This window comes from Otolemur garnettii, unplaced genomic scaffold, assembly GCF_000181295.1.
Source record: "Otolemur garnettii isolate 467f Iridium unplaced genomic scaffold, OtoGar3 scaffold00177, whole genome shotgun sequence".
Taxonomy (NCBI): domain Eukaryota; kingdom Metazoa; phylum Chordata; class Mammalia; order Primates; family Galagidae; genus Otolemur; species Otolemur garnettii.
In genome coordinates, this window is record NW_003852572.1 from 1822968 (window position 1) to 1837675 (window position 14708).

At 38.5% G+C, this 14708-nt stretch overlaps 1 protein-coding gene across 6 annotated transcripts in view; it reads right to left on the reverse strand.

The window, feature by feature from the left end:
• Positions 1-14708, reverse strand: part of SPOCK3 (SPARC/osteonectin, cwcv and kazal like domains proteoglycan 3) — a 577544-nt gene that overhangs the window by 115344 nt on the left and 447492 nt on the right. For all 6 annotated transcript variants that reach the window (XM_012811836.1, XM_012811838.1, XM_012811837.1 and 3 more), the window contains one exon: positions 4203-4317. In XM_012811836.1, coding sequence (XP_012667290.1) covers positions 4203-4317 — 115 coding nt within the window. The remainder of the gene's footprint in view (positions 1-4202; positions 4318-14708) is intronic.

Genomic DNA, 14708 nt, shown 5'->3' on the forward strand with positions numbered 1-14708 from the left:
TGAAACTAGGAACCACAGCCCAGGAGAATAATCCAGCCCTTTTCTATCAACATTCTATAATTCAAGAAATCTTTGGCAGGCTGCTTCCTTCTCCACAGCTGGCTCCGCTCAAACCACTGAAATCACCTTCAAGGTATGTGAGTGTGTGTTTAGATGCAGGTAGGGGTTAAAAAATAATCAAAATGATATTACTAAATTAAGAACTGCTTTTCATGCATTCTCTTCTTTTTCTGTCATATCCAATTATATTTCAGCAATTACACTAATTCACGTTCTTCTCTTATTTTTGCATCTGCTGTCCTTGCTGGAACTTGATTCACTTATTCACAAAATACTGAAATAGCCACCCTCACCCAGAACAAAAAACTCATTATCTCTGGAAGTCATTAACACAAGTGAAACTTGGGGAAATAGGTTATAAAGGGCAAACTCTCCATTCAAGAACTAAGCTTCTTCAAGAATTAATTCCAAAACTTTCATCTCTGGCAATGGCTGATTTTCATGTACCCTCCTTAAAAGTGCCCTCCAGCCCAACTCAACACAAAAGGCCTCTGCCATTTCCTTGAATGCACCTGGGGCACCAGGGTTCCCTGTTCCTTTGCACTCTGCCCTCTTTCACTGGCTTTACGCACTGAAATCTTACGTAGGCTGCTTCCTTCTCCACAGCTGCCTACACTCAGACCAACTTCTCACAGTTAAGATATGTGAGTGTGTGTTTAAATACATGTAGGGGTTAAAAAGTAATCAAAATGACATTTTTTATAATTAAAAAAGTTGAGGAGATTAGACATGTAAACCTATGATAAACACATAAAACTTGAAATAGTAAGAAAGCTATTTTGGATTTTGGAAAACTCAGATTTGAAATAAAATAAAAATGTCAATGAAGCGATCTTTTAAATGTAACCAGTCAAAATGAATAACCAAATGGAGCACTTTCAATGTGCTGTACGTTTAATGTTGATGTGCTGGTGTGTTAATACAGCTGGGCAGACCACTGATGATTTGTCCAGTGGACACAAGTCCTCTGAGTTTGGACTTACCAACTGCACAATAAATGCTGCCTACAATTGTACAATCCTTTCTAATGCTCTCACCTTCAATTTTGCAAGTCCTTCCTAATATTTAGGAATGTTTTTATATATACTGGGTGGACATAAAGTTCATGTGCAATTTACTATGTTAAACTACTTTAAGCTGCACATTATAAATTATCTATCTATCTGTCTATCTATACATCCATCCTACACATTTGATTTCATATATATATGAAATTAAAATATATATATATATATATGTATAATCTGTGCTAATGATCTATTCATAGCCCAGGCTCACAACTATGAATCTTTTATTTTCCTGGCCATATAACTTATCAGGGGCGTTTAAAATTATTAGCTGAAACATTAATACTCTCTGACTGAAGCTGAACTACCTTCCAAATTATAATTCTTTATTAATGATTGAACAATAATTAAAAAGGAAGTAAAGGAGGAAGTCCATTAAAGAGACGTGAAAAAAACAGCCTTTGTAACCTTGAATTTATGAGTTAGAAAAGCAGAAAACTGCACAGTTAAGTTAGTAGTTGAAGAGGAGTAAACTTACCTAATTATCTGAAGTCAGAATCTGAGGTTTTAAAATATGCAAATTATCTGTCTTGACTATATACACTTGGACCAATTTACACACATTTGTTACAGATAAATAAGCAGAATTGAGGAGAACCTTTTCCACACTTTAAGAACAGAATCACTTTTATTAGTTTTACTGAATTTCAAGTAGCTTTAAATAATTCATTCTGCTCTTAACAGAGCAAACATACTACGGTGCCCACTTGACCTCAAATGTTGAAAGTCAGAAGGATTTAAGAAATATCTCATCACTAGTAGTTTCTTCACTTTTTCTAGAACAAAGATGATATTAAATAGAATTTCCTGCCCTGTGCAGTCTCCCTAAGGCACGCCTCCAATGTCAATGCCAGCGGAAACACTAGAAATGACGGTGAACTCAGGTTTACATTCCCCATGTCTCTGGGCCTGTGGCACTGTGTAGAAATGACATTCAAGATTTATGGTCTTACTTTTCCACAGCAACTAGCAAAATCCTGTACTCACTCTGTCCTGACAATGTACCTGACTCTCTTTCTATGCACAACAAATGGTCTTTATCCCCTGATGATATGGTTTTTTTAAAAAAGGTCCCTTCTTGATATATTAATTTAAACACTGTACAGAGAATCAAAGTAACACAAAATATAGTTGCTTATTCACCAGAGATCCTCTCCCCAGCTGTGCCACTGTCCACATTCAATGCATATTGAGTTCCTACTATCATTTGTGGGAGAGAATAAATTGACACCAAACATATCTTTTCATTCAAAATCAGGGCTAGCACAGGAAATCTCACTGACAGCGAATGCTAGCGGTCTGGGTGTATGAGAAACACACACCTATTACGGCCACTTCTCCCTTTCTTAAAAGCTTCCAGTGAAAGAATGACTCATGGATATTGAAGCTAGTAAAATTTATTTCACACCTGAAGTGATTTTCAGAGAAAAATATGTCTTCCCATTCAACTGTGTCCTCAAACTAATTGTGAAAATGTCTTCATTTGGGAGAGGGGTGAGGAAGGCACAAATATCAAAGAAATTTAGCAAAAAGAAAACCACAGTCAGCTCTCCATTATTTGGGGGCTGATTAAAATACTCAAGGCGATGCGGAAAGTCCATATTTGGGTTGTGTTGATGAGAGTGGATTGGGGAGGTGGGGGGTTGGGACTACAAAACGTAACAAACTCCAATGCTGGCTCTGGATGGGGAGGCCGCCAAGGTGAGATTGACTGACCAGAATCTCAGCACCTCTACCAGCTGTGCCATTCTGCACATGGCCTAATGTTTGAGCACGAGTGTATCATTAATTTTCAAATCAATTAATTTAGTTTTAAATAACAAAACTGACTAATTGCATTACTAAAGGCAATGTTATAACGTATTGTTTTACTTTTAATTTGTATCTTAAATTTTATTTCATAAGTGAAGACCAATACAAGAGGCATAACTTAAATTCAGAAGTTATACCTAGAATAAAATATTCATTATGAGCCTTTAACATGAAATAAGAAGCATGCAGACTCATGAAAATATTCAGACTCCATTAATTACATTTCATAATAGTTACATATTTTTTCTATCCATGTATCCATTCTTCAGGTGTTTCAGGGAATGAAAGACAGGCACTAATTCTCAGTTTTGGTAAAGGTGCCCAACAGTAATTCTTACAAGGGTTAAACAGTTATAAGACCCACGGTAAGTGCGGATGGCAGCGCCCTGTAAAATAGGCTTTAGCTGAAGAAACGTGTGCTCCCCACGCTTCCTTCATCAAGCAGAGTGAGACCAGCAGCCACGGGGACTTTTTGAAAAGGCATAAACATTAACTCAAATATAATAATAATGCCATTTAAACCATCACAAATAATCTTAAGAAAAGTCAAATTTTATACTATGATGCAGGCATCCTCAAACTACCGTGCATGGGCCACAGGTAGCCCACCTAGGACATTTACCCGCCCGCTGGGTGTTTTTGCTGCTGCTGCCTGTCCTGCTTAGCAGTGGACTCGTCCTGGGGCCCACAGTCTGGCCCTCCAACGGTCTGAGGGACAGTGAACTGGCCCCCTGTTTAAAAAGTCTGAGGACCCCTGCTATAATGCAAACTAGAATAATTGCAGTTCATTATTTTATTACATATCAAAACCAATAAAATTAATAATTTAAAGACTTCACCAGACCAACTATAAATAGGGTCAGACATCTTGATTTGAAGTAATTAGTAATAATTGGTCAAATGACTTTATCACTTCCGACTGTTATTGATCAGTTCATTTCTGTATACAATAAGCACATAGAGCACACATTTGAGGCACGGTAATATTTATATGTAGAAGGTTTTGCTTCAATTTCTTATACATGATTAGTATACAGGAAAGAAGTAGCCACCTGTTACTATCTAAATAAATGGAAATCCACAGAAAAATTTTACTTGCAATAATAAGTGAAGCTAAAATAAAAAACAATCAATGACAATATATTTACTATCAAGTAGATGTATAAAAGCAGCTTTTAGAGTATATTTATGACAATATTTATTGCATACCATTGTAACAGAGACGGGTGAATGTAAAACTATGAAAGAACTATCATCACTTACCTCTGGTAACATTTCTGCTCCCGCTGGTCGACTTATCTGAAGAACACGGGCAATGTCCTTCACACTGGACTGAAATCTGTTTTCCTAAGACACATGCCTGATATTCTAGTTTGCACTGTATAACAAGAAAGAAAAAAATAAATCAAAGGTGGTATTTCAGTAGAAATTTAAGAAATATTTGAAAGAAAGACAGGTTGTTATGCATATAATTTGAACAACTTTTCACTACATGCTGTGTTCCAATAGCAAGGTACCATTTTACTCCCTATCCACGTGCTGGGCTGGTTGTCATTTTGGTCAGCAGTTACTGAGAAATATAACAGTCTTAAAGGTTGTTTTTGGTTTGTTAGCTGTGTTATATGAACTGAGGAGAGAATTTTAGAATCAAAAAGACAGAGAAATGACTTAAGAGTTTGAAAGGGCATCTTTTAAATACAGGGGGACATAAACTTCGTGTGTAATGTAAAATAGTCTAACATAGTAACCTGCACATGCACTTTACGTCCACTCTGTATATTTTTGGCTTTCACTTGCTTGAGGAAGGCGCCCGTTTTACTGGACGCTAAGTTTTGGCTGTAGAGACTATACATGTTTGTCTTCTGCCAGCGAACTGCGCGGTGTCCAGTGGCTTATCTTACAACATATGAGGCAAACAACTGTAAAATACATATTTCTGAACTAGTGAGTTTATGAAACGTTTCTGTGATTACATACGGTTTCCCATAGTAGTCCAAACACACACACACACACACACACAGCAAGCAGACACCTTTATGTATACATTCCGTAGATATTTTTGGTATGATGATCTTTTAGGCCTCTCTCTAATCCTTCATGCAAGTGATTTTTCAACTGAGCTCTCCATAGGTCCTACCTGTGAAAAAATATGTAGTCACACTACTGTCACAGAAGACTCTTTCTACAAGCCGCAAAGATGATTTCATTTGTTTTACTCAAGAGTAAAGCACACCTCTCGCCAGTACCTCTATGACCCCAGGGTGAGAAGTGATGGAGGGAGGATGACGGGCACTTGTGATTCTCTTACAGATGTTACGGAAAAAGACAAATGCTTCAGAGGAAAAGGGTTATGCCAGGGTTTGAACCTTACGTGTGGCATCTCCTAAAAGTGACATTTAGGGCTAGTTTCTCCAATGTTCTCAGCCTCAATTTTCTGTAGAGTTTGATGAATCCCCAGCTTTTCACAGGGCAGAGCAGTCATGAACTCGGCTCCCAGCAAATGTGGAAAACAGCTAAATGTAATTAAACAATCAAAAATATTATAGCACATGAGTTTTTTATTTGTTTATTGTTTGGTTTTAGGTTGGCTTGGCTTCATTTCTTTTTAAACATTAATCTTCATAGAATTTTATGTCTGAATTTAATTTATTTTTAAGATAATATTTTATTATAACATGATTTAAAAATTATTAACCTACTCCATCTTTTAAGAGTCAATAATTATCTTCGTACTCTAAAAGAAATACATTTTGCTAATTCTAAAGTAATGTGGTTTCTTAAGTGGTTACTTTCATAATTTACTCATAGCAAATTATTTTAAAATTAAATAAGGTAGACTTTCTGGCTCCAATAGACCAGTGACTAATTTAAATCAGCTTCATTGATATAAAAAGTACGAATGCACCCAATTACTAACCAGATTACTCAAATTTCTGCAACATTTTATTTTTCCTTGTCAAATAATTCTTTAATGGACTAGCAAAATCCTAACTAGCCCTGCAACAAATGATTAAAAATTATTGATTACTGTGAATATGTCGATAGTACCGGATTGATATTGTGCCTTTTGGAGGAAAATCTCTTTCAAAAGTGTCATTATTTTTTACTATTCAATGTTTCAATAATTGAAGCAAATGATTCTGTCATGTAAAATCACAATGAATTTTAAATGTAATTTAAAAGTCCAATATCTAATCAAAAACAGAACTAAATAGTTAAAGCAACTATTTATTGAGTGTTTCAATGAAAACTGAATGAATTTTATGAAACTTTGAGACTTCAAATATTCCTGTAACTACAGTTAACTCAGTATTTCAGAACCCTGAGCCTACTCCTATGATAATTCTGACTCATAATTTAAGTAAAGTTCAAGAACAATTTTAAGTGGTATATGAGCAAAGCCATAAGTCAGTGTTAATCATAGCTAATGTTGGATTGTACCATTTGCAAATATGTGAGCTTCCTTCATAGATATGTTATGTCCTATTCCTTTACATGATAAATGTGGTTTACTTTAGCAGTGTTTTTTAATATAAAGAATATGCATGTCTGGGTAAAAATGTGATTAAACAAAAATATAAGAGCTGTTAGTTTATTAAAAGTGAGAATCGCGTATTTCTGCTCAAAACTTGATGATTATCTTTTTATGTTTTTAGGCACTAAAAAATAATTTGCAAAAAGTACATAATCTTTATAAAAATTTCATTAACTGTTAATCATAAAGCATTTCTTTTACTAACTCTTTCTGGTGTCATTACAATATAAGAACCTCAAAGTAGTCCCTAAGATTTGCATGATATGATTAAATTATGTCTTCATAAAAATATTACTTTATAAATAAAATATTTTATTTCAGAATGATTCTACTGAACATCTTTTTTTCTCTAAGCATTTCTATAAATAGCAACAAAATCAGAAGTGTAGCAAATATACTTCATGTAGATAATCACATCAATCTATCTTCCTGTAATCAGAAAACTATTTAGTTTTATTTACTTAAGTATTTATTTTGGAAAAAAAAGTCATGGAAAATTTTACTCACAGAATATTAGGACATTAAAAATGCTTGTTTTAAATATTTTTTTAACTGCACACACTGATTGCATTTGTAATTAATAATGTTCAATTTACTTAATTATCACAAAGCTGAAATATTTATAAAGGTACACGTGAACTAAAATACCACATAAAGGGCATGCTTATTAGTCTATACTTACCAAAAATGCAAATCATGTAGAGAAAGACATGATTACTGCACTCCTGATTATCTAAGAATCCTGAGCATCAACAACACTTAAGTTACACTTTACTGTGTAAAGCAAGGCTGCGGAATGATTTTGACACTAGTCATGGAGAGGTGATTTATAGTCGTTTCTTTAATAACAAGATCAAAGAAGAAAATATGATGTTATTCCAGGATAGATGTCCAGCACTCAGAAAGGACCCCAGCCCTCTGGGCAGTAAACTGGTAACCTGTTACCAGCTTTCAAGATGATGCCATCAGCACAGCCATGACAAACGCCTCAGGCCATAAGTCCTTGGCTAGGGATTCCCCACCCCAACCCAGGGCCTGGACATCTACAGACATTTCAGTTGCTACTCTATTTCTGGTGGAGTGCATGTTGCTAGCAGCTACTAGTTAGAAGCCAAAAATGCCCCTAAACATCTTGCAATGCACAGGACAGCTGCCCCTGCCACAACAAAGAATTACCTGGCCCCAAATACCAAAAGTCCCTACACTGGGAAGTGCTGATTAAACACTTGTCTACTTAGAGACAATGCTGCCATTATCTGATCTCTCAAGAGCCCTTCTGCATTTTCCTTAGGAATTTTTTTCTTGGACATTGACTAATCCATATAAAACAAGAATATTTCTGGGCAGCGCCTGTGGCTCAAAGGAGTAGGACACTAGCCCCATATGCTAGAGGTGGCAGATTCAAACCCAGCCCCAGCCAAAAACAGCCAAAAAAAAAAAAAAAAAACCCCAAGAATATTTCTATTAGCAAATTACAAACTACAAGCACATTAATTATCCAGAGAAACCAGAAAATGCAAATCAACTAAAACAACAAAACACACACTAGCCATAGTGCACTTTCATGAAGGTGCCACTGTGTGTCAAACTCTGTGTTCAGCATTTGGAAGCATTATTCTTTTGTCTATAAATATATATAAAATATATAAATATTTTGGGGCGGCACCTATGGGTCAGAGTAGAGTGTGGACCCCATATGCCAGAGGTGGTGGGTTCAAGCCCAGCCCAGCCAAAAAAAAAATAATAATAATAATAATAATAATAAATAATATATATAAATATTTTATATTTATTTAATTTTTTTTTCTGAGACAGAGTCTCACTATGTCACCCTCAGTAGAGCACTGTGGTATCACAGCTCACAGCAGCCTCCAATTCCTGGGCCCAAGTGATTCTCCTGCCTCAGCCTCCCAAGTAGCTGGGACCACAACACTAGCCATTTTTTGGTTGTAGTTGTCATTGTTTAGAAGGCCTGGGCTGGGCTTGAACCTGCTACCTCCGGTGCATGTGGTTGGTGCCCTACTCACTGAGCTATGGGTGTGGAGCCAAGAGTTACATTTTTTTACAACAAATTTTATAATTGAAGTTTAGAGTTTATGCAACTGATCAGAAATACACAGCTGACGTGGGATTCAAACACTACTTTCCAGTTCTTCCAACATGGTTCAAGTCTGTGACAATCAGTAGAAATAGCAATAATTTTCTTTTTCTTATTGTAGCAATTTTTATTCAAAATCACTTATTCTGTTTTAATCTATCTTGGATTGGCTAATTTACTATGCCTCTTTAATGCCCTAGAGGTAATCGGTATCAAAGACAGGACCTGAATTCTCACCCAAAGAATCCCTTACACTCCAGGGTAGCTGACCCATTTCCAAGCAGACCTACTTGTTTCCAGTTCTGAGCCTCCTGTTGGTATTTCCCATGCAAACAAATCCACGTGAAGAAACTAAGACTTCATTCAGCCTTCAGTTCATTCATCCATTCGATCTGGACATACCGTGTCCATGGAAACACCTTAAGTGTGGCCTATGGACACAGAGCAGCAGCATGGAAAGGCATCTGCTCCTTGGTGGGCCCTGGGCCAGCGTCTTCTCCGTGTGACACTCTGCCTTCCATCAAGGAATATGACACCCTGATTGTCTGGGGGAGTTTTCCTTTTCTGACCAAAACTATGATTGGGGGAAACCTGTTTATCCATCACAAAGTGTTGTATCATACCTCCTTCACCATAGGGAGAATGTGTGATATGAGGCAGGTCAGTGATTTTCCCGCCCTCTCACTCTGTCCCAGGGAATGGAGCCCTCGCAGAGGCGCTAGAGACATGAGAACAGATGCTGTGTAGCACACTGAAAGTGAGAAACAGCCGCTGAGCCCTGAGAATATTAAAATTCTGAACTGAAGCCATCTCTAAGGCTCCCTGATATGCAAGTTAATCTCTCCAAACATTATGTATTCAAGGCAACATCTAGAAATTGGGTATTATAAAGGACTCGTGGTGGAATTTAAGCTAACCAAGCTGACAGGAGGTAAGGGAAGTAAGATCATTATAAGACAGGTCACTAAATTTATAAATCTTGTCATGGAGTCATGAGCAAGTTAAAATATTTCTCTAGTTGGTATCTAGATTTCCTGACCAAGGAGAACAGGTAAGAAAAAATGAAGTAACAAATTATACCCAACTCTTAAATTACTCACCATCTCCTCGCAGATAAAGTATGTCCTCTGGGCCAGTATATCTCCAATTTTCCAAACAGGAATTATTGTGACAAATATTTATCATATTCCAACTGTTTCTTCCAAAATTAAACACATCTCAAAATACTTAGCAGAAACTCTCACTGGCATAGAGCTTACAATATCTTGTAGTGCAGTATTAGAAAACGCCCACAAGAGTGGCGGTGCCTGTGGCTCAAAGGAGTAGGGTGCTGGCCCCATATGCTGGAGGTGGTGGGTTCAAACCCGGCCCTAGCCAAAAACTGAAAAAAAAAAAAAAAGAAAAAAAAACACCCAAGAGAAAATAATGTAACACCATCGATCATGGACTCAGAACCGATGTGGTGCGGGTTTTTGGATGGTGTCCCGTGAAGATTATCTACCTGCACGTGTTCACAGACGCACATGGCTTGTCATGTTACACCCTGCTTTAAACTCAGTTTAATCCAAAGTCCTCCTCAAACCCCAGCTTCTATAGTCCGTTACCTCAGATAAAATTGAAAGAATAAGCATATAAAGAACTTTATTATTTTTCTTACTATTGAATTATTGAGGTGAGTTGTAAGATTATCTGTGGTCAATTTTTTTTTATTTTGAGATTTAATACAGTGTTTGCACTTAAATACTCCTCTTGGTGAAGCCATTATTGTAAATATGCACCCTAGCTTTCAAAATGTGGCCAAAAAATTGCAAAATATCAATGATCAAAAGGACAGTATGTTTATTTTATAACAACTCACAATTCACAAACATTTCACGATTGTTTTTTTAATTTTGTCATTGAAACTCAAATTCTCATTTAAAGTATTCTAGATGAATTCTGCTTTCAATTCAAATAGCTTCAATGAAAACAAAACCTATGAAAATACATCGTTTAATGATTGATATAATAAATACCTAAGATTAAACAAAATCATTTCAACTTACCGTTAATTTTTATTTTCATTTTTTACCTCGAAAGGTACAAGAACAGTTAAAATGTTTAAACAGAGGGGGGATGAGAATAAAAAGTTATGATGCCAAGTACTCCAAAAAGGAGGATGGCATAAAAAAAAAATTTACAGATAAAAATGGAAAGGAATTTTTTTTTAAAAAAAAAAAAAAAGGAAGTAAATAAGCAACACAAGATGCATTCTGAAAGAAACTACAGAGAGCTGAAAGATTCAGGACAGAAGGTTAAATTTAGCTAACAAGAAGAAAAGCCATATGAACACCTCAAAGGAGTGGGTGACGTCCACAGATGTCCCAAGGCTAGGACGCTAACGGGGACAGCCTCTGGGACAACCTTCCAACGTCTACGGCTCACTTCTTAAATTTTTGTATTAACTCTTTTAGGAAAAGTAAAGCATGCGGAAATCCCTTGTGAAGAATTACCAAGAGCTTATTTTAAGATACGCAGTATCTTACAGCTAAGACGTTTAATGGTTAATTAACCCAATAAATGGGACAGTGCCCTCCGCACCCCCCAGTTTAATACACTCAAGGCAAAGATAGACTTTGGGATGGGCTAAAAGACAAAAGTGGGCAGAAGGACTGTGAAATTAGCTTTGACACAGAAACACAAACACATACAATTTAGTTTTTCCCCTGTGTAAAGAGTCCTCTTGAGTACATCTGAGGGATTAACCTGAGAAGCCATTGTCTCCAGAGCCATGAAATGTCCTTGACTGACTCCAAGAAGACACGTGCATCTAACCACGGCCAGGCCGCTAACACACACTTGGGAAGGGTAATCCTGGCAAAGTTGGCTACAGGGGAGTGTAAGGAAGAAGAGGAAGGATGTGTTACCCTGTTGGCTACACACTAGGTGTGTCATTAAAAGTAATTTTCTATAAGAAAGGAGGATGCAAAACAGAAAAATGATGAACATGAAATTAATAACTCTTCCAAAGTAAATAATCTTTAAATATTGTAAATAAACAAACCATCCTTCTAGGGTGCACATGTACACGAACGTACATCTGGAACAATTTCCATATGTACCGTGTGTGCGTGTGTGTGTATAAAATAAAAAATATTAAAAATACTCAAGGTGAGTTCGTCCAGATCCTTCCAATTCAAACTGTCAAGCCAATGACCAGGCATTCTGGGTCGCCAGGCCAGGGGACGAGTCTACACACCTCCGCCCGTTGCTTCTTCCGATCAGAGTCTCCAAGGAAAACAGTGTAACACTGGACCAAACACGGTTGCCTTACACAGAGCACGTACAAAGCACCATTAGCTTCGGTTGTGAATGTCAATCCTCTCTCCCCACTCCTGTCCCCCAGCAATGGCTCAGGACCCTCCCAGCTGCTGACACAGGGCAGGTGGCTCGCACTTCTCTCATAAGGCACTGAAGGACCCCAAACCCTCCTCTACGGAATCTGAAACCCTAAAAGCGGTGGATGTGCTTAAGCAGAACAAAGGAAGACTCACTGAGTCTGGAACCAGGTATATTCTCACATAAGAAAGATGCTGAGCCCGGCAAGGCTGTGGGGCTCTGTGGGCTCCTTACTGCTGGAGTGTCCCAGTTCAAGGGCCATTCTTATGTGGCTCAGTGGGACTCAAAAGCCTGAACGTGACACTGATCTTCCCAACACCAATTCAATGCCTTGGGATTCCTTCCAGCTTTCCCTTTTCAGTATTTGTAAGTAGTTTCTCCAACAACAGGAACCTAGATTTGTTGTGCTGGGTGTGCTCAATCTGTATTCTCAGTTGCTCTACAGAACCAGCCTCACGATCCTGCTGGCTACCTCTGCAGTACAGAACCCCCCAGAACATTCCTCACTGAACACCCCGTATCCTTAGACACAGGCGGACACAACCCCGGGATATATAAGAAGGCTCATCCTTCCCTTTTCATCATTGTGCCGATTCCATCTGACATGCTATGAGCCAGGGACGGCAGACAAGGAAGCTAGTTTTTTTTCTTTAGCTCCATCAATTACTAAGGGATGACCACTGAAGTCTCACAATGTGTTGGTAAGATCTGTAATTTCTCCCTACAGAAACTGCTTTATATACTATCTTGAGACAATTTTATTATACGTATACATCCATGTTTAAAATTACTTATCAGGGTTTCCAGGTGATTTAACGTATTAATTATACTATAACCTTGTTAATCTTCTATAGCTTTGATATGAAAATCTACTTTGTGTGATATTAAAAACAGCTACCCTACTCTTCTGTGGCATTGGGTGACACGTCCACATCAATCCCTTGTACACTGTAGGAACAGAGGCGTTGACCAATTTTTATTCTGTGTTACTGATTCAATTATGTTGGTGTATGAAATGTACTTCCAGATACGAATAGTGCCTCCTTCTAAAGCAGAAGTCAGGTTTATTTGTTATTTAGTAAAAGAAAGAATAGTTCTCTCTGTGGGAAAAGGTAGGGCAGGCTTGTTTGTGGTCCTTTATACAAAATTGGGATTTTTATTTCTAGCTGTGACAGAAACCAAATGTGTGCGTGACATCCAATTGTGCCACTCTGCGTTTACCCTGCAAGATTTATGAGCAAAGGAGAATTGACACAAACATAGTAACTAAGGCGGCACCTGTGGCTCAAGGAGTAGAGTGCCAGCCCCATATACTGGAGGTGGCAGGTTCAAACCCAGCCCGGGCCAAAAACTGCCAAAAAAAAAAAAAAAGTTTTCTTGTGGGGAAAAACAAACATCCTTGCCATGGCCACCACCCATAGGTGCTTATAACCTGCTATGATGATTACTTTTCTGTGTCAGCCAAAATGGAGATAATATATAGATGGTGAAACATTATTTCTAGGGATGTGTGTGTGTGTTTGTAGAAGAGATTAGCATTTAAATCAGTAGACTGAGTAAAGAAGACGGCTCTCACCAATGTGGATGGCATCGTGGAATTCGTTGAGGGTCTGGGTAGAATCAAAAGGCAGAGGCACCTGCTGTCTCGACTGGAGCTGAGGCTCCAGCTCCTGCACTGACACTGGCACTCCCACTCCTCAACCTCGGGTCCTCGGGCTTTAGGATTCTGACAGGGACTTACATCATCAAGCCCTGGGGCTGGGGCTAGGGCTGAATTACACCACAGCGACCCAGTTGCTACAGTACAAGTCCTCCTCTGTATCTATATATACCCCACTGGTTAAGCCTCTCTCTGGGACACGTGAGGGCTTGATGTGTTCCCTGCTGGCTGGCACGACACAGCCTCATTCTTAAAGGCTCTGCTGTATTATTACCGCTCTGCCATGAGGCATACCTGGTAAACTCCTGCAAGTTTAGGAACAGTAAGCAAAGGTTGTTAGGATTACTGGGTATGGATTCACAAGGCTTAATCTGTCTGGCAGTGAAGGAAAACTTCTGTCTCTTTGATCACCCTCAAAAGGAAAAAAAAAAAATCAGGCCTGGTGCCTTAGGGCATTCCCTGGGGATTGCAGAGAGTAAGCTCCTCACTTGGTCCTCTGAGGAGCAGCTCAACTGACAAGTGGGTGTGGAAGCTGCCTGCCAGCTGTGTCACTGCCCCACCTCCAGACTTCACAAACCCTTTGACCTACACATCTCTTTTTCCCACGATGCTTTTGCTGTTCCAGTTTCCTCAACTGACTGCCCCCATCATGCGACTTTTGAAACCAACCTGCACTGTATGTTTGCCTCTTTTAAATACATTTGCAGTCTCACACTGGCGCAGCCTTTATAACCAAATCTATTCAATAACAGGCCGGCCAGCAAGGCATTTCCTTTCAGGCTTTCCACCATGCACAAGAATCTGACGCTGTAATGTTTTATTTATTTATTTATTTATTTACTTGGGTGGAGGGAGACAATCTCATTCTGTCATCCTTTAAAGTACTATGGCATCACTGTTCACAGCAACCTCACACTTTTGGACTCAAATGAGTCTCCTGCCTCAGCCTCTTGAGTACCTGGGATTACAGGTGCCCACCACAACCCCCGGCTAGTTTTTCTATTTTTAGTAGAGATGAGGCTCTTGAGCTCCAGTCCCTCCACCTGGGTCTCTCAGAGCTAGGATTACAGGTGTGAGCCACCGTGCCTGGCCTAGAAT